This window comes from Saccostrea cucullata, unplaced genomic scaffold (genome assembly GCF_032062105.1).
Source record: "Saccostrea cucullata isolate Sc308-1 unplaced genomic scaffold, CSIRO_AGI_Scuc_v1 ctg251, whole genome shotgun sequence".
NCBI lineage: Eukaryota > Metazoa > Mollusca > Bivalvia > Ostreida > Ostreidae > Saccostrea > Saccostrea cuccullata.
Window position 1 is genome coordinate 92,896 of NW_026935559.1, and position 23,895 is coordinate 116,790.

The following is a 23,895-nucleotide window of genomic DNA, read 5'->3' on the forward strand; positions in this document are numbered from 1 at the left end:
TAATACTGTTCGTCATTTCCGTATGTTCCATGTAAGAACTAAATTTTCCGCATATTGTTTTAATGTTTCTATTTCCACATTGTAATATTTTTAGATTCGTATGTGCATTTCAATCACTTTATTTTTGTGAAAAATGATATTCGCCCAAATTTTATCTCAATTTCCTTATTGCTTTAAAATGATGTGTCATTGCATTTTGCTTTTTTAGGACAAATAATCGTTGTCAATTGAAAAATAGGTTTGGGAAAATTTTATCTAAATGAAAAGATGACATCTAACGCAGTATATGGCAATCAGAAATGAACCTGATATCACTGCCATGCACTGTATGCATTTCATTTGCGATCATCACTGGATTTTCAAAGTGAATATTGCATTTAATTGCATTGTATCTGAAAAAATTCGAGTACAATTTAACATGCGTAGACAGGTGTAATAATTGAAACAACTTAGAGGAAAAAATAATGAGACTCAATTTTTGTTTAACAGGAAGGTTTCATATTTTTGTCCTGAGGACTACATCTGGGATGAAAATGAAAGCAATTGTCGGGGTAAGGGGTTTCTGTATTTAATAATCGCGTTTTCTCGTTTCGTCAACATTTTAATAGTTTAACAGGTGTTATTTCACAATCAAACATATGACGTATACGGATTGATGTTTGTTTTTATGATTAAGGAAAACAATTTTTGTTTCATTCTAAATATTTGTAGGCAAATCTTTTTAAAAAGCATTCAGATAAGATTTATTTTCATAAGGCAAAATATAAAAATTAATTATGTAACTTTTCTCCAGAATGTAGCCCTGGTTTTTCTGGAATTAACTGTTCGCAGCAATGCAGATATCCCAATTTTGGATCACATTGTCAAGGATTATGCAATTGTGAAGAACGCCTTTGTAATGTATCATTTGGATGCAGTTACGATGATGTTACAACTTTCCCTGTTAAGCCAACCAAAACAAGTAAACCCTTTATTAGGACTTTATAGTTCCATTAATGATGTTTCTATAATTAAATATTAGTTAGGGGATCATTTTTCTTCAAAATATGATGCATCTTAAATATAAAGCTTGATCATAATCGAGCAGATACCTAAAAAAGTTGGTTTTCAAAGAAAATTTAATTGTAAGAAAATAAACAATATAACCTGCGGATAAAATAACGAAAAACTCCACTCATAGCTCGAGCTTTATGCAGATAAATAATTCTAATGATGCTAGTATAGTATTTATCAGATTGAGAAATTCAAACAAAACATAATTTGTCTTAAGTTCAATCTACAGGTATATGTGAAGACATATTTGATTCAATTTATTTTAGATTTTAAGGTTATCCAATCCTGACCTAGGAAGTATAAATCTTTAGTATATTAATTTATTCAAAAAGTCTCAAAATAAAACTTGAAAGTGGTTTCTTTTCAAGCAACAATTTTCATTTTATGTATCTTGGTGTGATAAGTATTAGAAACAGCCTTATAAAACTCTTATTTTTACCTCATAAAAGTATTTATCAGTATCTTTATTACATATTTAACAAGTTCCCGTTCTCTTTAATCTAGTGTAAAATACCTGGTTCATTGGCATTCTACGAAATCCTTGGTAAGAAATGATCTGAGATGTGATAAAGATATGGAAACCCTTTATCCACCAGAATTGAAACCATTACAAGAAATAAAGTGTAGTTTAAATATTTAAAAAATCATGCAATTTTCTTCATATGCACAGAAAACTATAGTTTTTATACTTGTTGATCATTTTCTAGCAGAAAATACACGATATCTATTTCTAATCGCATTACCTGAAAATTAGTATTTTCCCTCACATATGTGATTTAAATTAAGGATATAGTTTGAAGAATTTCCGTTGGTAAATACACATTACTTTGAAAATACGGTGATATATTTGTAAGTATTGTCAAGTACCCAATACCTGAACTTAAGAAGCTAAGGATCGTGTACCTCAAAACAATCATAAATTCTAGAGACTGCTGAGAATGGGGTTCTTAGTAATTTTAGTATTTATGTCAACATTATATCATTTTTTTCTAGGGGAATCACAATAACAGAAAAAAAAAATTTAAGTAGAAAATAAACATTCCTATAGCTTAACATAAAATTCTTATATTTGTTGACACAACTTCAAATAACTCAAGGGATGCTGTTTAAGAGTGATGATACAGCATGGCCAAACCCTCTCAAGGAATTTCCCTTTAACGACATCTAGTCTGGTCCTGATTTTTAAAAAGAAGGCTAGAAATAACTTCTAACGGCAAATAATTATTATTTGGTCCAGCATAGTTTTTTAACCTATTTCGAGTATGCTAAATCCGAAAAAATATGCTGGCCTTCATGAAAATGACGTGAAAGAGGTCAAAATGGCGAATCAAAATGGCGGACATCCAATTTTTCTAATTTTCTCTTAATGTTGTTCAAAATGTAGAAGTAATGAGTGAATAACTAACTGAGTGTAATAAAACTATAAAAATTATAATAGAATGCTAACATTAGTAATTAAACTCAGAAAATTTAGTCGTTTTTACACTTAATTCGTATTATCTCAGACATTTTTGTCTATTGTTTCTATATTCTTCTTTGTTCAGGATTTTACATTTGCAAATATCCATACACTGCAGATTTGTATTTTTCCCTCGACATAACAGTATTCTACAATTGAATGATAGTGCAGCTGTAAGTTAAAAGTCACTATGGCGATTCAAAATGGCGGATATTCATCTTTTTTTTTTAAAATTATTTCTTAATGTCGTTTACATAGGAAAAAGGATTTGTGAATATTTTACTGAGCGTAGTACAACTATGTAAAATGACAATAAAACACTAATTTGATCACTTTAAATCGGAAAATTTAGTCGTTAAATTTGGAATGTGTTAATTAGTTCAAAATTGCAATTCAAATGACATCTTACACGCTCGAATTTCGTAAAAAATACCCAAACTGCTTAATTCTGGTTGGTTTTGTAGAAAATAAATTACAGTCTGTTTTTTTATTCATGAAATAATGATCAAATATTCAATGAGTGATTTTGACTTTAAATATAACTTAGGGAAGTGGACATCAACATTTGTGTAAAACTAGAGGTACTGTGAGCAATGAGCTCACTAAATGATACCCCCCGCCTCCCATATGAATATAATGGCAGTATCCATGTTTTGCTCTGGAAAATCCAAAATATATGTCAGATCAAAAAGTAAAATAGGAGGTGCACAATGGCAATATATAATAAAGATTCTGTGAAAGTTTCATTAAATTTCCTTCAGTGGTATGAGAGGAGTTGAGAGATGAGAGATTGGTACCCAAAGCGTAACAGACGGACGGACGGAAATACCGATTACTATATACCCTCCAACTTTTCAAGCGGGGGGTATAATAACTAGAGGTACTGTGAGTGATGAGCTCACTAAATGATACCCCCCGCCTCCCATATGGTTAAAACTGGTGAAAAAGTCCATGTTTTCCTGTGGCTGGAAAGCAAAATATGTGTCGGATCAAAAAGTAAAATAAGAGGTGCAAAAATATAAAATCAAATTTTACTCAGTGGTTTAGGAGGAGTTGCGGATAAGAGATTTCAACGCAGACGGACGGAATTAACGATTACTATATACCCTCCCGCTTTTCAAGCGGGGGGTATAAAAATGGCTATATGAATTGGTGCGAAAGCAGGAAGCAATTGAAAAATGATAAAATTATTTGTTTCAAAGGGCTAGAGCTCAGTATTACTGAGAAATTAATTTCTTTTTAAGTCAAGGGTAAGGCGATAATGATTTTCAATAAAAAAAAAAAGTATAGATGATTTTAAAAAAAATAATTCCAAAAAACGTTGGCAGATCCATGACATTTAATTGGCGGATTTCCGGATCATTTATAATGATTTAGGGCTACTCTTTCATAGTATTTTCCTTTATTTGTATTGAAATTGAATTATACATGTACATCATTAATATATCTTTTGTACTAATTTAATTCCTATATAAATATTTTTGCTGAAATGATATAAAAAAAAAGAATAGCACAGCAGTATTTCTACTAAAGTTGGTCTTATTGAAGATTGTTACTTTGCAATCTCTGTAAAATATGTTTATGACAAGGCTTACAATTTATCAATTTGTAAATTATGTTTTGCTAAAATCCTTGCAGCATAATTTGCTGTGAAATGCGGATGAACTTAGGAACGCTCATTTATACTCAGAAAAAAATTAAATAAATTTTGAGAGTACTTTTCATAATACCCTGTCTTTTTATTGAAGATTGTAAAGCTGGTTATTTTGGAATAAACTGTTCAAGGCCATGCAGATTTCCTAATTATGGAGAAGATTGTCAAAGCGAGTGTGATTGTGAAGAACATGTGTGCAATGTATCGTTTGGATGTAGTTATAATAATGTAACTTCCGTTACTCCCAAGACAAGGCAAACAAGTAATTTCATACATAAAATCAAAAATAATATACAAATTATTGTATTTTGTTTGGCTTCATGCAAAGCAATTTTCTATTTTAAAAAATGTTTACGCTCTACGCTAAAGTTGCAGATAAAAAATATTAAAAATGTCGGTTTGAACTATTCTATTCTTCTTTTTCGAACAGGTATTTTTGCAACAAAATATGGACCGCAGAAAAGGGAGTCGTCGGGAATCATGATCATGATAGGAATATTAACATCAGTTGGTTTTTGTCTTGTTATATTCTCAATAATAGTTATAGCAGTTTTAAACAGGAAACATTTCTCTCGAAGAATACGACAAACGGAACAATTCATCGATTCAGTGATGGTGGATAATGCATTGAGTAGAACCATGTGAAAAGACCTCGTATGTATAGACATAAGGAAAGCTAGAAATTAATATATTACGGAAGTGAAAATGTATTTTCTCATTGTAAATGATCATCGGTTATTCCGGTTCATCCACTCTTTATATCAAAAAAAGCATTTTTGAAGAGGAATATGATATCACTGCAATTAAATTTTAATAATCTTTACGTATTGTGTGATGCCTAAAGCTTTAAATACTGGAAGTGAATTATAAATAATGTTTGAAGAAGTAGAATTGTGTATCAGTGTTATTTTCAGAAACAAAATGTATGCTTCAAAGAAATTAGAGAAATTCATTTATACATATAAAGATAATAATTATAATTGGTGTTTGAGGAATTTTCAAATAATATGTAGTATAAACATAAGTGATATGCAATTACTTTCTTCCCAATGCCACAAACGTAGTAGTTTTCTTTCTGATGACCCTTAAGGTCCATGGATGAGACAATGCACTTCCTCAACAAGGATATGGAGATTACGAACGTTATTCAATCTCAAAGTCCCTAAAACAATACAAAATAAGAGCAGAGCAAACAGACCTCCGAAACATCAGCGGTGGGATCAGGTGCCATGGAGGAGTAAGCATCCCCTGCTGACCGGTCACACTCGCCGTGTGCTCCTTGTCATGATCGGGAAATAACGGAAACACCCATAGTCGATTCAATGTATAAATAATGGGTGCAGAAATGTATGAAAACGTCAGTCAGCATTTAACTCAATGAAAAAATGTATTTGCTGACAAGGTCATTTAACGACCATAAAATTTAGGAAATGATGACTTTAAGGATTTCAATCCCTAATGGTACCAAATTCTCTACCCTTAAATGTCCGTCAAGTACACAATACTCTGATATTACATTAAAGCATTTTATAGTGGAAAAGGATTGCCCACGAGAAATTTTCAAAAAGTTCATTCATTAAGCAGTAGTTAATTAACAAAGATTGCATTGAAATCTATGGGGAAAAGCATTTTTTCACAATAAAAATTACAATAATTTGAATATCAATAAATCCTGTGGTGGATAGATGCATTAAAATATTATAAATAGAATGATAATTAAAAACAATTTTTTTACCAGCTAAATTTTTTTTCATTGATTTTTTTTATTAATTAAAAAAGGGGAGATAACTCTTACCAAAATTCAAGGTCATGAATTAGGACACATCCCACTAAACATACTTATAGTAATAAATGGGAAGTATGTCTAAATTAACTGAGTATTCAATGCCTATATATCTGTTATGTCTTCAATTTCATTGAATTTCTTCCTATTAGGGATTGAAGACCTTAAACGAGACTGTTGAAATTCTTTCTTCAGCAACGTTCTTGTTAATAATTTGCCTCGTTTTAGAAATTGTTCAAACGTAGAACACGCTCTTCCGTATCGAATCAACTGAGATACATACACTCCGTATGTAGGTGATGAATATAATTGCTGCATAAGTAAGGGAAGTTGACGATGGAAAAGTTAATGATATTGCGTTTATTATATAGCTTGGTTGTTACATTACCATTAACGTCCTTTTCAATGAAAATATCCAAGTATGAAACAGATGTGTCAGACTCTGTGGTATCTTTTACCTCAAGCTCACCAGAATACATCGTGTCGACGTAGGAATGGAAATGACCATTGTTAATTGACAATACGTCGTCTATGTATCTAAATATGAAGTTGAAAGCCACAGCAAGTGTTTTCTTCTTATCATGCATTAGATTTTGCACAAATTCTGCTTCATATGAATATAAGAATAGGTCTGCTAATAACGGAGCGCAATTGGTACCCATGTGAATTCCAATAGATTGTTGGAATACTTGGTCTTCAAAAACACATATAGATATTGTCAATCAGAAACTCAAGGATCTCTTTGATATCAACTTCAGAGTACTTATGTGTGCAATTAGAATGTGTTTTAACAAGATAAATTGGAAATATCCAATGACCATGTAAGTGAATTTACAAGTTCCATTTTTATTGAAAAATCAGTTGTTAATGATATCAAAAAGCCTGGACTTTAATTTATCGTGGGGAATGGTTGTGCATAAAGTTAAAAAGTCGTAGGTAAATTCTAATGATTTCAAATTGTCCAAAAGTTCTTTGGAATTTTTGAGTTCTCAGTATCCACATGATTCACACCACTTCTTGAATATATTGTTGCGCAGTACTCTTGAAGTTTTTTACTTCACTACTGTTAATATCTTAGTGAGGAGTAACGAAAGAGGCTTGGTTGAACATTTACTGGAACCCACAATGCATCTTTGTTTGTAAGGATTTTTATGAAATTTCGGAATCCAATATACATCAGGTAGTTTAAATTCATTTTGGCATTGTGGAATATTAAAAATATTTACAACTGACATTTGATTTTGAAGAATTTCTTCCTTAGAAAGGGAAGTATGAGTATAAGCAGGATTATCATTTGTATAGTTAATTCCAAGTTCTTTTAAAATACAATTTATATATTGAACCTTACAAACTAAGACAATGCTGTTACCTGCTTTGTAGGCAGGGACCAGTCCGTACTGAACATGTAATCTGTCTAATTCTTTTTCACTTCTGGATAATTGAACACAGAAGGATAGATGGTTTTCAAATGATGAAATCAAATATGGAGATAATAAACAGAACACAAGGTCAGAACTCAGAAGTCCATTGAAACATTACACATCGAAAGTAGAGCAAACATTGGCCTAAAAAAATCAGAAGTGGAATCGGTGACATATGGGAGTAAGCATCTTCTGTCGAGCAGTCACAGCCGCTGTGTGCTTTAGTCATGATTGGGAAACCTGAAAAATCCCTTGACAATGCAATAGATATGTAAAAGTTAGTCACCATTCGACTTAATGATTGATTGTATTGGAATCGACCATAAGTATCGTGAAATGACGCCTTTGAACGAGACTGTTGATATTCTTGTTTAATCAATTTGTCTCGTTTATTTCGTATGTAGATCATGTCCCTGATTGTCGTAACATCAGGACTTGCTATGAACAAGAAACTATAGTCTTAATCCGGTTAGCTTACATTTCTAGTGTAGTTGTGGTATTATATAATGAAATAAATGGTTCGTCCTCAACAAAGTACTGTGCAAAAATTAATATTATTCCAAAGGTATTTATACATTAACAGAACATAGTCCATTTTTACGTTGTCCTGTTGTAATAGAGAACAAAAATACATACAGCAGTGATTTTCCTGAAAAAAAAAGTTTTTAAAAGTTGCTTAACGAGGTTGGCTCCTGATTTTTAAAGTCTCAAACTTTTGTTTCAAGTATAATTTTTAGTTTCTGCACACGTAACTAATTAAAAAAACCAATTAAATGAGATCAATATGCCTCTTTTGGCACTACAGTACATCTAATATGACCTTTGTGCATTGAAATCTGTTTCTTAATCAAAAATTACATCTTTGAAATTTTCCCTTTTTTATTTCATTATTGCATTTTTATCCAAATAAAGCATTATAAATAAAGTCTTTGACTATGAGAAAGTTTCAATTTGCTTCCCATAATCAGTTATTTGACTTTTCTGCTCCCACAAATGTGATTTTTCTGGCATTAAAAATTCAATAATCAAGAAAATTATTTTAAAATCTTAAACTTTTTTTGAATTTAAGCAGAAAGGTCCAAGATGTTTTAAATATTCAGAAAAGAACATCAACATGTTAATAAACAAGTGTCAGTTTTATGTAAAAATTGGCTCTTTGTTTTTCTGGACTTTCAGAATATATTTTTACTATATATATTTTTACAATTCGTTGAAAGAATCATAAGATATAGTTTAATAGATATTTCAGATCCGGCATAACACATTTTAATGTAAAAAAACAGCTTTGTGTGCAACCAGCATGGAAAAATAGGAATCTAAAATTAACAGTACTGTATATAGTTCAAAAGGGAAAAATTGATCATTTTCCGAAAACCTTCCGCCACAAAATATAGATTCCAGCTTAATCTAACTTGAGTGGAATTTAAAAAAACAATCGTGAATTATTGCCAACCTACAGTATTGATAAAATACCAGTGTAACTCTTTTCTGTGTGAAATAAGAAAATGTGTTTGTGTTAATTATCTTGAAGTAAGGGAAGCTGATTATAGAAATCTAAAATCACGTTTACCAGAAAATCTTGATTGTTAGGTTACAACTGATGTCTTTTTTGTAAAACATGAAGCAGTTGTGTGGTATCTTTTTATCTAATTTACTAGGCGACACCGAGTCGACATATTAATTGAAGTTTATATTGTTATTTGATAAAATTTACGTCGTCGGTATATCTAAACATCGAGTTGAGAATAGAACGGTGTTTTCTCTTTTACTCAAGTGAATATTTTTGAATAACTTTATATGAATACAATGATAGGTAGGCTAACAGCGGGATGAAATTGGTACTAATGGGAATTACAATAGATTGTTGAAAGACCTGATCTCCAAAAACTAATAGATATTGTAAATCAAAAGCTTAAGAATCTTTTCAATATCAACTTCTGGGTATTTATGTTTAAAATCAGAATGTTTTGATAAAATTATTCTGCAGTTGACTATTGACAAGGTAGCTATATATACAGGTTCCATTTTTTCTTGAATAGAGTTTTGACCCACAAAGAAAGTTAGTTGAAGAAATCCGAAAACAAAAGACACTCATATGGAAGTGTAAAGGGCTGCCACACGAATATACGAGATTCTACTTTTTTTATATTTTGGATATAAATAAAAAATGAAAAAGAAATATTTCCTTACTTCCCTTCAACGGATGTTAACTTAAAATGCGTAATATTCAATTCAATGTGTCATGATATATTATATCTGGCATATCAGATAATGTTTTAGAGAATGAACGGGACTCTGGTTTAAATTCTTATAACATAGGAATGAATTGTCGAGTCTCATTTTTACCCGTTGCATTTTCTTCATTGTGGACAGTAAATAGTCTTGTAAAGTGAGAAACTCTTGAAATTCTTAAAATGTAAATAATATTCTGGTTCCGCATTAAAATACATCTAGACATTTTTTTCTTGCAGAGTGTCGTCAATGCCATGTCCTTATGATCAAATATTGGATAACAAGAAAAATATTTGCAAAGGTAAATATTTTTATTTTAAGTTTTCTTTAAATCTATTCTTAAAAGAATTTAGAGTAGTTTATGATATTTTATCAAATTTATTAGAAATATGATATTTCATTTGATAGTTCGTTGTTGTTGTTGATTTATTTATTTATTTATTTATTTCTTGGTTTACTTCTCTTTAATTATTCAATCATCGCCACCAATTGCTGGTGGAGGTATTCAAAATTAGACCTTTACTCGGCATTTTAGCAGAGAGGATTTGTGTGTGTATGTGTGTGTGTGTGTCAACTATTGCAATACAGAATCTTGCTTTATACGGTCTCATATAGCGAAGATGTCTCCACGTTTCGCAGTGGGATTTGAACCCACGATATAAGGATTAACTCCTTTTTACGTAACTCTACAGAAAACGCTCTAACCACTGCGCGACTGCGGGCGACTAAATTGGATGTTCTTCATAGCTTACTGATGTAGAAAGCTTTTAAATTAACACATCTATGAAATGAATGACAAACCAATGATTAAAATAAAACTTATTCTTATTAATAAAATGAATATCTCAACAGATTATACCATTCTTATTAATATTAATTAGAAATCGTACATAGTATCGTTTTATTTAAAAAATTGTATTCTTTATACATTTCGTACATTCCCTGTGGCAATTAAAGACAATCGTAATAGATAAGACAAAAATAAACTGTTTTAGAGAGTAGATAAAATAAATTTTAAGATGAAGAAGAGATAAAATTTGAAAATATAAAAAAGGATATAATTATTCATTTTTTACCCTTTCTGATTTTACAAATTTCTTCATGTTGGGAAGGAAAAGCTGGAGTTTTAGCGCACATTCTCATATCCTACTAATAAACTCTAAGGGAAGTTGACGGTTGACGATTGAAAAGTTAAAGTTATCAGTTTTATCATAATGCTTTCTTGTTAGATTACTATTAACGCCTTTTCTATTACCGGTAATATATCCAAATATAAAACAGATGTGTCAGACTGTGACTTCTTTAATTTCAAGCTTACTTTAATATATTTTGCAGGAAAAGGGGTGGGTTGGTGTTTGGGTGCTTGCAGTGACCTTCAGCTCGACATTTATGTATCAACGGCGGATTGTCTATTAACAATTGTTATTTCCATTCTTGAGCAGACGCAGTATATCTCGGTTGGCTTTAGATCAGGGATACCGCAGGGTCTGATACGTCTGTTTCAGACTTTTGGTATTTTTATGGGTAAGGGCGTTGATGGTGATCTGGCAACAAGGCTTTGTGGTGGCCGTAATGATTTCGACTTCTCGATCGTCGGCTTCCTTTGCTTGTGTTGCGATGTGCCCTAATCGCCAGCATAAGGGGTTTATGTCTCTCAGTTAATTGATTCGGTGCGCAGAGCATTTTCTACGTGTGACAATTTCTAAAACATGGTGGGTTGGTGAGGCAGGGGTGTCGGCGGTCTCGTTTTCGGTTGTCGTTTTGTGAGTTTTATGGTCGATGCAGTGACGTTGTCGGCAAATGCTATCTGAGGCAGATGCTGACTGGTATTTTTCATACTAATTCTTAAGCATTATTTACACACTGAATTGCCAAAAGCGTGACAAGAAGCGCGCGATAATGTAGCCAGTCGGCGGGGGATGCTCACTCTTTTATGGCACTTGGTCCCTTATATTATGTTTTGGAGGTTTGTGCTTGCTCAGCTCCTGGTTTGTAATGCTTAGTGGTCTTTTGGGCTTGGGTGCTTTTCGTAGTATCCAAATATTTCATCATTTCGATATAAGAATGGAAGTAACCATTGTAAATTGACAATGCGTCATCAATATATCTAAAACAAGTGTTTTCTTCTTTTCATGTAAAAGATTTTGAACAAATTATGCTTCATATGAATACAAAAATGGCTCTGCTTATAAAAGGTCGAAATTTGTACCCATGGGAATTGCAATAGATTGTTTGAAGGACTGTTCTACAAAAACCAAATAGATATTGTCAATCAGAAATAAACGATAATAAATTTGAATAAAGGTTGTAATTAAAAGGTTATAATAAATTTTATTTAATATTCATAGCCTGTGAGTCAGGCTACTTTGGCGTCAATTGTTCTCTCACTTGTCGATTCCCAAGTTTCGGAGATGACTGTCAGCAGCAATGTTATTGTACCCAGCAGTATTGCCATCCCTCAAAGGGATGCATCAGTACAGGTAATATTAATATTTAACTGTAAATGAAAGTTATTATGTTCTTTGTATGACCACTTCAAAAAGAGGCCTATGGGTCACATTGTTTATACCATTGGTGTTACTGATCTTCGGAAATTTATCAAAAATGATTTCACCTTTATGAATCCCATGGCGGCATCGTAGACTAAGGTGTTATGATTAAACTGATCTAAATTCAAACAATATTGGATTTGACTTTAATATTAGAACATAGCCTATCACATTATTGAGAAGGTATTTTTAAATCTCCAACACAAAAGAATTACATTGGTTTTTTTTTTCAATATTTCTTTCAATGAAAATTGATTTACATGTATAAATGTTAAGTGTGTGAAGTGTTAAAAACACCCTTGAATAAGTTGACAGAAACTTTTACACTGTCAACAGAAACTTTGACGCAAGAAAACCGAATGAATTTTATAAACCTGTTTTTAAAAACATGCATACACTGTAAAGTTGCATTTTTGCACTTTTTCGAAACATTAAGTTATTTAAACAACTAAACAGATATCGCTTCTAAAGTGAGAAAGACGTGTAATTTACTAGTAGTTAAGATATCTAAAATTTGGAAGAAAAAACTTGTTTGCATTACCGATATTTATGCTTAACATACCGACAAACGGACAACAATCAGGAATATAATTCAATGAGATTTAAGTGTTAATGAATCTTTTATATTTATATTTATACATTATAGAATGCGCTTAGACAAAGAATAGTTTTTCGTTCCACTTACGATATTGATATTTTTTTAATAGAAAGTGGGACCAGTTTGGCACAAACATATTCGTCTAACATTTTTCTCGGAACTATAGTATTTCTATTGACATTGCTTGTCGTTTTCCACGCCATCTACATTGGTAGTACGATGCTCTACAGACGCAGCGTGCAGCAAAGGGAACGAAAACCTTGTTCAACGCAGCATCACAGATACGAGGAAACTGTATCTTGTCATTTTGGTGATTCAATGCCTTATCAAAATGCTGCAATGAACTCACATTATGCAAACAGCAGAACCTGAAAAATGAATTCTTTGTTTTAAAAAAGCAACACCAGATATCGAAGGAAACGGAAAATTTGAAACAGATCGTAAATGTCCTAACTTAATTTATGTAAATAAATGAGGTATGGGTGGTTTAATTAGGTCCGTTGGTATATCTGAATGCAGGCGTAGGAGCACTGTTTCCAAGGGATATCAATTTAGTTCCTTAGCGAGAAAGAAAGTGAGCAAATAATTTGCAAGTGGATAAATTTGAGATTTACGAAGTTTTTGATGAACATGACGAACATTGCCTATTACATTTTGCATGACAATAATTCTTACGTTGTAAATATGTTAATAAACCTTAAATACAGAGATTTCATGGATCTTGTTTTGTAAAATTTCACGGATTTGTATTGTTTGTCGGACTTTAGAACGATTCCTTTTTGTTAAGCGAAAAACAAAGAAAAAGGTGTATATATTTTAGTTTAATAAACATATTCCTGATATTGTTGAATGCATTTTTATTTCTTTTTAAATAAAAAATATATCTGCACACGGACAGAAAACCGAACTGGAGTCTCTATTAATTAAAAACACGAAAGAAATATAAACAGAAATGTTCCATTGTAAAATCTGTCAAACAACCATTAAGAGAGAGAGAGAGAGAGAGAGAATGCGAGACAAACCCAATGAGAGGGAACTCAGGGAAGTAAATTCACTAAATATCAAAAAGGGATGCAAAAATTATTTCCTTGAGAGACCCGCCGTCTTCACAAAATGGCATCGATAATCACTACTTCATATTCATACTATACATACTGTTAGCAGGAAATTGAAGATTATGATTTCGTATGGAGCGATAAAATACAAACATCGCCAACCTATGAGGTTTGAACCTTTCCACCGAAAGTTACACACAATTCTACGAATCACGTAATATCCATTCCGTGATTGAAAATATGCCATATTTAGCTTTGAAAAAAATTAAAATAAAACAAAATTCTTTTAATTTCTTTTAGTGATCCAAATAGTTTTAGCCATTTACTTTTCTTTCTCATGTATAAACTGTGATTTCATGTTTTCAGATAAATGAAAATAAATTTGAATCCTGCCTTCACAGTAATCCAAAGCTTCATGAAAATCTTACAACGAAGGATTCATAGCGGGTTTCAGTAAACGTTCATCTTAGACTTTTTCTTTGCTCCTTAGCTTTCGCTTCCAAAATCAGACAAAAAGCACGCGATGGGTGTGACCGGTCGGCAGGGGATGCTCACTCCTCCGTGGCACCTGATCCCACCTCTGATGTTTTGGAGGTTTGCTCTGCTCCTATTTTGAAGACTTTTGATCCTTAATACTGTTTGTTATCTCCATATAGTTTCATCCAAACATATAAAACCTACATCATTTATCGGATTTATGAATGTATTCTGCATTAATTGGTTTATGTATTGTTGATTTTATCACTATGTTTTTCGAAAAAAAATATAGAAGAAATTTTATCAATCAACAATAGTTTACGAAAGAGATTTCGCCAAATAGCAAAGTAAGTTCTAAATTTGGTCACCAATTAAGGAAATTACTAAATCCAGATTAATTAGTTTAAAGGCAGTTTCCGTAATTCTAGGAAATATACTATTTTTTGGTTTGTTTCAATGAATAATTGAGATTTTTCTTCAAAGTAAAATGAAATTTATCATAATATCCATTTTTTGTATTCTGGACGGTTTTCTTTCCCTTGCTGACCAATCTTCAATTTTATGCAGCACGTAAGTGTGCAAAGTTTTCGATAGACGCATTATAACTTGCTTTCTACCTCTAAAGCATAGAACTATCAAAGTAAATTTTCAAAATTATTGTGTTATATTTGTTATTCGGATTAAGTACTTTATAAGTTTAGAACAAAACATAAGTCATCTTATAAGTCTACTTTTTATGATATTATTGGAATAAAACATACTTATCCAAGGAATACGTTTATCTATATCTGTGTTGCAGAAGGCTATGTGAATAAAGTCTTTCAAGAACTAATATGCAATACATGAAGAATAACTTTTGGTTTTATTGCAGTCCGAAGGAGTGTTTTGATTCGATTTGGGATGACAGTGCATGCACATGCATTAGTAAGTGTTTGTTTCAAATAAAATTCAAGTTTTAAGTTCTTTATCATACGAGTTTTATTTTATGTGTTTAATCAATTATTTGTTGAAATTGTATTGAAACATTATAAGTTGTAAATAAAAATGGCATATTCTATTATATCTCAAATTATCATATATTGTAGATATCTGAATGAGATTGCCTAATTTGGCAAGAAGCATTCTCGAAATATTTATTTTATTTCTATGGTGCTGAAATCCATATTAAATCTCTTGATCAACCGTCCACTCATGAATATTTGTCCACTCATGAATATTTGTTCTTGCAGTTTGGTGCTAGGAGGACATTTCTCGATAATTAGTACTCACAAAAAAGAATTTAAAATAAATCACTTTGAACATTAAAGGGTGTAGATCTGGATTCTTTGGTCGGTACTGCACCGAAACTTGCAGATATCCAAATTATGGCCCGGACTGTCAAAAGGAATGTCAATGTAACGAAGAAGAATGTAATGCACGTACAGGATGTATCACTCACACCTCAATATCAGGTCTCTGTTATAATATATCCACATCCAATAATTGTCATCTTCAATTTTTATGAAAAAACATCACCATCATTTTCAGTTCATTTACAATATTAAAGACACAACGGACATTTACAGCAAATTATTGGTTTTATATATATATAATTGTAGAACATCCTATCAATGTAATGGTATACTGACCAATATTTTGAGTACCGTTACCAACTAATGAAAACATTTAATAATGTTATAGATTAAGACATTAACCTGTTGTATTTCTTCGCGATCATTAATGTGGAGATGAAAAACGAATTCGTACCTGAATACTACGCATAAAAATAACCCTTTTACTCACGTCATGAATTTCTGCGGTGACGCAATTATCAATTTTTGATAACAAAAAGGAAAAATATTGTATTGTTTGAATTTATTTTTTTTTTCTAATTGAATATAAAAATAAAGTTACAATATAGAATCTATGATCATTTATTTAGAATATGACTTAAGTGAATAATGTATGAATCCGCTTACAATGCACGTACGGGATGTATCACTCACACCTCACACTCACATAATTTAGAACTACCTTAGTCTTTCATTTTTTTCTTCTTTTCAGGCAAATATAATCTTACAACAGAGGTAAACGCGGCTCCATCTACATGTACTTGGACAGTCAACAAAGAAATATTTATTGGTGTATTAGCTTTTTGTGGAGTTCTAATAATTTTTATTTTGTACTTGGTAACAGTAATTGGTAGACGGAAATGTAATTCTTGTTGTAGAAGAGACTCTAGTTATAAAAGCCCCACATCATCAACTTTGGTCAGCTATATTTAATGACATAAGGCTGGTAAAACGAACTGTCAAGAAAATATACTTGTCAAAATTTCTAAGTCCCCACTTTTATTTTTTCAAAAGGTTAAAAACCTTAACTTCAATTTACTAGCTGCTTATAAATTTGCCTTTAATTTGCGATACTTACCTGACAAGGCCAAAAAAAATTGTAATCGAATGTGTAATTACTAGACCGTGACCGTTTTTGTTAAAAAGCATGAAGTTCGAGTTCCATATGTTTTGCGGGTGTATTCTTCATATTTTTTACTTCCATGTGTTCTTCATCTTTAATTGATAACGAAAAACAGAAAAAAACTTGAATAAAAAGGGGTGTATATCCACACAACAAGTTGCAAGTGAAGTTGAAATGGCCCAAGCTGGTCGTAATAAACGAAAGTTCTGTTTTCCTTCACTGTATGACTTTATTTTACTTAAAACCTTTATAATTACCGCCCGAAAAACCTACTAAGCGTACCTAAATTCCTTTTAATCGTTAGAAATAGCTAAATTTTCAACAAACACCACAAAATCGTCCTAGAGTTTATCCGGAAAAATCAATGGAACCGGAACCGGAAGTGCCCTCCCCAAACTGGAGGAGTGGGGAATACATGTAAGAAGACGTTATGTAACTATTGTTGACAAGGCACGGACAATTTCAATAAGCCCCCTTGTCTTCTTAATCTCAAACCTTATTAGCATGTATGGAAGCAGATAGACCGGAGTGTGAGACAGCTTTTTCAGCAGCAGAATCTAGCGAAACTAGAGGACGACCTAGTATCCACATGGAAAAACATTCAATAAAAGAATTTTTCTTAAATAGTGTGGATTCTTTGAGGAACGGTTGTCTTGCTTTGAATTCGTTTGAATGAAGAATAATGCAGTATCAAACGTTGTGAATTTTCAATTCTAGGATGCCTTAACGTTTCTGCATATTGGTTAAAGCGCTTCAATAAAATAAATTAAGTGAGAAAAATTGTTTTGCTACTTTATTATCCTGTATAATTATTAAATTATACTGTTAAAATAATTCAATATAAGAGCGGTGTAAAGCGAAAACTTGTCTGGGGACTTAGAAATTTTGACTAGTATATATTTTATATAATCTGAAAAGTAAAAACAAATTCTTAGATAAGTAACCAAAAACAATGAGGAACATGTTATGTTTTTTAAAGAGTCAAATGAAAAGAGTCAAAGAGTTATATGTTTTGAAAATGTACATACATCATATCTTTAATGTCCTATAAAGTTTGAAACCCTCTCCATTATGCAAAATTTTGTGTTGTCCAATTCTGTATGCTATAGTAATGTTGAAATAAAATGTATTTATTGTTTTATGTATTGAAACTCTTAAAACATGTGAAATTGACGATTTATAAAATTTATACCTCGCAGCACAGTTAAGGTTACAAATGGAAATATTGGCGATTTTATAAGATAAAAAATACATTACTTTATTAGGATGGGCGGATTTCACTGATTTAAAAATGTTATATGGTTCAAATTTACATGTTGAGAACAATTAGATTTTTTATTTAGACTTGTCATGTGATGTCGGAATCGCATAAGTTTAGCATTTATACTTGCAGTATAGGGGTCATCTATAAATTCCAATATTGCAAGGGCATAACGAAGTTAAAATTCTTAGTTTAAGGACAGATGATACAAACAAATGTTTTCTTTGGAATAGATTTAATATCATGTCACAAGTTTAGAAAAGTGGATAATTCATAGCATTTTTTGTCCTAAGAACTGGAAAATGAAAAAGACTCGGAAAATATTACTAATATTTCAATAAATAAAACAAATATAGACAAAGCATACTCAGTAAAGGTTTACAGGTGGAAACAGATTTCAGAATATGTTACCTTGGTGCTAAAAGTATAATATAACCTATAGAAAAATATACCAAGCCGGGTGAATTTACTATAGTTTACATTACACTTTTAGCACCAAGGTAACATATTCTGAATTTTTTTGTTTTCATTTGTAAACCTTTACTGAGTGTGTTTTGTCCATATTTGGTATTATATTGAAATATTATTAATATTTTCCAAGTCTATTTCATTTTCCAGTTCTTAGGAGAAAAAATTCTAAGAATTATCCACTTTTCTAAACTTGTGACATGATATTAAGTCTCTTCCAAAGTTAAAAATTGTTTGAATCATCTGTCCTTAATTTAAAATCCTTTTCAACACTATATGTAGTTTGTGAAAAGTGTTGCGAACGTATATAGATTCCCTTATTTAATTGCTAAAATTTAACTTGTTGGACGGCAGGTTGAATATTTTGCTGGTCAACTACATTAAATTTAGTCATAATAGTAATTGATTTATTTGCAAGATTTCATGAGGTTCGCAGAACTTTTCAAGTATCTTAATGCTTTTTGAGTTTATGAGTAAAAACTTTGCAAGATAATTGAGGGTATGCCCTTGCAATAAATCAATTTATTAGGGCCCTTCTATTACCTTTTCAATGAATCTACATACAAATACAGACAGTATCCCTTGTCTAGAGAATATACGGACAGTTTATAAATAATACAGTAAAATAGACACCGCATTCAAGTTAACGGCCTTTTATTTAATTGCAAAATATATCTTATTTGAAATCAAGACACTTTTCATTGTACAAAATGTGACTTCAACAGTCTCTCACTGTGTACAAACTGCGTCAGTTTTGAGAGATGGTTTTGTGAATAAGCTCTCCCTATACATTGACGTTTTTATATCAATTTGAAGTTATGGAGCCTTGCTATAGAGGAACAAAATATTCATATATTTCCGTCATATACATCCTGCAATATTTCAACACAAAACAAGTTTTCCTAAATTGGGGCCATCCCTAACCAATCTCGTGATAATGATCTAACAAAATATTGATGCAGTACCTTTTGAACTACTTAAGCTCAAATAATTATTTTTTTTTCGTTTGGGGAAATGAATTGCTGAATTATTGTTTTTCCCTGTATCTACATGACCTATAAAAGATCATCAAAATATAAAATTTATTTAATTATTTAATAATATATATATTTCTGATAAAATAGTGATAAAGGAAGCAATATTGAAAGTATGTCAAACATGTTGATTTACATTAAATGTCTATTTGAAACCCTTTTGTTTCTTTACTAAAAGTAGAAGTCTTGTGATCAACAAAATCCTTTTTTAAAGAATACGCAACTTAATATCAAAAAGATGCTTGAATTTCAAATAAACATATAACTGGTCACGGTAGCCTAGTGGTAGAGCGTTCGCTTCGTGATCGGGAGGCCCGGGTTCGATTCTCTTTCGCGGCGCCGCGTCATACAAAGGACGTAAACATGGGTAGTGACTGTTCTTTCGCCAAGCGCTCGGCACTAGAAGTGAAAGTCAAGGGTCTTTCGGATATGACCTTAAAAACGTAGGTCCCGTGTCACGGTAGGCGTTGGCACGATAAAGAACCGTTAAAACCCTCAATGCTCAATGGCCCTGAGTGCCGAGTACAGGTCTAATTTTGAAGCCCTTCACCGGCATACGGTGACGTCTCCATATGAGTGAAAAAATCTCGAGAGGAACGTTAAACAATATACAATCAATCAAACCCATAAACAGCAATTAGTTGTTAGTTGGCACAAAAGATTTATAGTCGGAAAAAAATCTACATTTGAAGATTTGTTTGGTAAAGTCTGTTTTGTCTTTTCAAGTTCACTCGAAAACATTGATTCGACATATAATAGAAAATAACTATAATTGTTAATCGATAAAACGTTGTCAATATAAGTAAACATCTGCCGTATGCTCCTTGTCATGATCGGAAATAACGGGAAAAAAATCCGTGTCAATTCAGTGTATAAATAATAGACTAACAATTAGTATGAAAAACGTCAGTCAGCATTTTACTCAATGATAAATTGTATTTGTTGACAAGGTCATTGTATCAACCATAGAACTTACTTAATGATTACTTTAAACGAGACAGACAACTGATATTCCTGTTTCATCAACTTGTTTGTCAATAATTTACCTCATTTTAGAAAATGTTCATACGTAGAGCATGCTCTTGGGTACCAAATCAACTGAGTTTCATAAACTCCGTATGCAGTTGATTAAGGTACATTAGTAGTCCTAAGTAAGGGAAGTTGACGATAAAAAAATAAAGTCATCACGTTTATCATAGAGCTTGGTTGTTCTTTTTCAAGTTGAATATCCAAATATGAAGCAGATGTGTCAGACTCTATAGTTTATCTTTTGTCTCAAGCTCACCAGGATTAATTGTATCGACTTAAAAATGGAAATTATAATTGTTAAATGTCGAGTTGAAGTCCCCAGCAAGTGTTTTCTTCTTTCCAGGCAAAAGATTTTGCACAAATTCTGCTTCATATGAATACAAAAATAGGTATGTTAATAACGGGGCGCAATTGGTACCCATTTCAAATTTCAATAGATTGATGGAATATCTGATCACAAAAACCAATATACATGGATACTGTGAATCAGAAACTGTGAGCAAGGAAGTGTTTTGTCTTCTCATGAAGCTTTTCGAAAGTAAATTCTGCTTGATAAAAATATAAATCATGTCAACTAATAAAAGATTACAAATAGGGCCAACTTGGATTTGAACAGTTTGATTAATTGAAGACGTAGACTTTGTGGACCATGTTTCAGACATTACGAATTGATCGATTGTTCATAGTTTTCAGTTTATCCAATACTTATAAGCAGCATATGGTGGTTTGTGATTCGTAGAACGGGATATTAATCCCTCCATGACACCCGATTCTACCTCTGATTATTGACAGATCCGTGTTTGTTCTGCTCCTAATTTGTATTGTGCTTGATTCAGTTCGTTATCTCCAATTTTCATTATAGAAATTATATACAAGCATGTTGTCAATCAGAAACTGAAGCATCTTTTAACAGTTGTTTCATCAAAAAATTTTGAAGTACTTGTGTGTACAATTAAAATTGAAATGTTTAACAATATATTTTGCAAATTACCAATGAAAAGGTCATTAAAGTAAATAAAAATACAATAAAACAACAAGAGTAAAGAAAAAACAAAGGTGAACGAAAGAAGGAAAATCCAAAGTGAATTAAACCAAGAAGGCAGTTAAGTTTCATACGTATCATATAATACAATGCTAAGGTTCCTTATCCTTTTCTTCTGGAAAATTGAGCAGGACCTTTAATTTCAATAAAATTTAATATCCAATATATTCGAAATTGAAATGATTTCAGTAGGACTAGACTTTTAAAAAACTGTGATAATTTAGAAGTCATGATGAACGCTAAATGAAAGGTTAACAGACAGAGTGACGTGAACAAAACGTTGAACACCGAACATACCATCATAAAGAATCAATAATAAGCTTCAGTTTAAGCTACTACAACTAAAGGTTTTTCAAAAAAAAGGATATAATTAATTAAAACGAGAGATGAATTTCATAGCTCAACTATTTTAGAATTTGTATGTATAGAGTGTTTAAATAACGTTGATTTCTTCAAACTTTCTATTCCTATACAATATTTGTGATTTGGCAGTTCTGGGAATGCGGAAGGAACATTTTGCCGATTTTACTTTTATTATTGTTAAATATTTACATTTCTAATGTCTTTGTCCTAGATAAGATTACAAATTGTAAATGTACTTTTTTTCCCAAGCAATGTATTGGCGCGGTTCCAAAAAAAATCACGTGCAGGGCGGAACAAACAGCTAGACAGAAGCAGGGCTTGGAGCACGTGGATTGGCGGAATGAAAGCATGTAAATATAAGGAACAACTGTCAGATTTTTCAATTTCATGACGATGATCAATTGATTGGCTTGCGTGATAAATTAATGCATAAACGCCTTCGGCGTTTATGCAAATTATCACGCAACCCAATCAATTGATCACATCATGAAATCGAAAAATAAGACAGTTATTCCTTAATTATAAAACATATTGTTGTTAAATGGTCCTTTCAACTGGTGTAAAGAAGACCCTTTCAAGAGCCATGGAAGTGGGAGCTGGATCAATCATGTTACTGTTTATGATATTTAGCGCGGATTCATCCATAAATCAACGTTCTAAGTATATGAGCGTAAAACCGATATTTGGAACTAATTTTTATTGCTAAAAATAAATTGAAAATATCCCTTGGAAAAGGGAGGATAAGGATATATATATATATATATATATATATATATATATATATATATATATATATATATATATATATATATATATATATATATATATATATATATATATATATATATATATATATATATATATATATATATATAGATAGATATAGATATAGATATATAGATATATATAGATATATATATATATATATATATATATATATATATATATATATATAGATTATATATATATATATATATATATATATATATATATATATATATATATATATATATATATATATATATATATATTTTTTTTTTTTTTTTTTTTTTTTTACAGCACTTAAATCAAACCATGCTGTACAGATTTTATGTGGAACGAGCGCTTAAAATCATGCACAAGTAAGTTTTGTGTTTAAATAAAAATTATTTTGTTTTAATTTTTATAATTTGAATGAATTTCCCTCACCATTGTTCACCATTATAACAATGACGATGCATTCGTTGTATTAGTTTTTTTTATATCATTTTATTTAAGATTTTTTGATTTGGAGGTCTTAAATCCTTCTTACAACCTACACTTTTCATTATGTAGAATGCTCGGTTGGTTATTTCGGAGTGAATTGTACACGCACCTGTCGCTATATCCTAACTATGGCGAGGACTGTCAACTGAGATGTTACTGCGATAGAATGTATTGTAATGCCTCGCTAGGATGCATTTTTTCCCCAGGTATGCATATTATATGATAATTAAAAGCCGAAGTCACATTTGTATCGGTCATTATTCGATGGGGGTCATTATTCGTCTTTACATCGGGTCTTGGAATTTTGATCATGAAACCGGTTCTAAATTCAACAGCATAAAAACACATATCTATGACTTGGTTTTCACAACTGTGACTTAATCCATAGGCGTCGGCAACGGGGGAGGGTTGGAATGCTTAGCCCCCCCCCCCCCATTTTAGAAATTAGAAATCACCATTTTTAGGTCACCTGAGTAAACTTAGGTGACCTATTGCTATCCGCTTTCGTCCGTCGTCCGTCGTGTGTTAACAATTGAACATTTTCAGCTTCTCTGTAACCACTCAACCAATTCCAACCAAATTCGGCATAAAGAATTTATGAGTGAAGGGGAACAAAAATTGTCAACTTCATGGTGCTAGGGCGGGGCTATATAGATTAGATAGTGAAAATGCATTATTTCTTTGAAAATCTTCTTCTCTGCTCCTGGGTATTTGATAA

The 23,895-nt window shown here is 31.5% G+C and overlaps 2 protein-coding genes across 5 annotated transcripts; both read left to right on the plus strand.

Moving 5' to 3' along the window:
* Positions 1 to 214: 214 nt before the first annotated feature.
* LOC134243215 (multiple epidermal growth factor-like domains protein 10) lies at positions 215 to 4,814 on the plus strand. The gene is made up of 5 exons (XM_062725446.1): positions 215 to 364; positions 490 to 551; positions 794 to 961; positions 4,261 to 4,428; positions 4,597 to 4,814. Exons 1-5 carry the CDS (start codon positions 300 to 302, stop codon positions 4,809 to 4,811), a joined length of 678 nt encoding a protein of 225 aa, XP_062581430.1. The 5' UTR covers positions 215 to 299; the 3' UTR covers positions 4,812 to 4,814.
* A 4,850-nt stretch (positions 4,815 to 9,664) lies between these two features.
* Positions 9,665 to 16,565, plus strand: LOC134243240 (multiple epidermal growth factor-like domains protein 10). Of its 4 annotated transcripts, XM_062725471.1 has the most exons (6): positions 9,665 to 9,759; positions 9,842 to 9,903; positions 11,951 to 12,082; positions 15,153 to 15,205; positions 15,589 to 15,732; positions 16,325 to 16,565. In XM_062725471.1, the coding sequence occupies exons 3-6, from the start codon at positions 12,030 to 12,032 to the stop codon at positions 16,543 to 16,545; spliced, it is 471 nt and encodes a 156-aa protein (XP_062581455.1). In that variant the 5' UTR covers positions 9,665 to 9,759; positions 9,842 to 9,903; positions 11,951 to 12,029; the 3' UTR covers positions 16,546 to 16,565. The 4 variants fall into 4 exon arrangements, 3 of the variants coding, with proteins under 3 accessions (XP_062581455.1, XP_062581454.1, XP_062581456.1); XR_009986997.1 differs by lacking the exon at positions 16,325 to 16,565 and having other exon boundaries at positions 14,295 to 15,205; positions 15,589 to 15,684; XM_062725470.1 differs by lacking the exons at positions 15,153 to 15,205; positions 15,589 to 15,732; positions 16,325 to 16,565 and adding an exon at positions 12,859 to 14,288.
* The last annotated feature ends 7,330 nt before the right edge of the window (positions 16,566 to 23,895 follow it).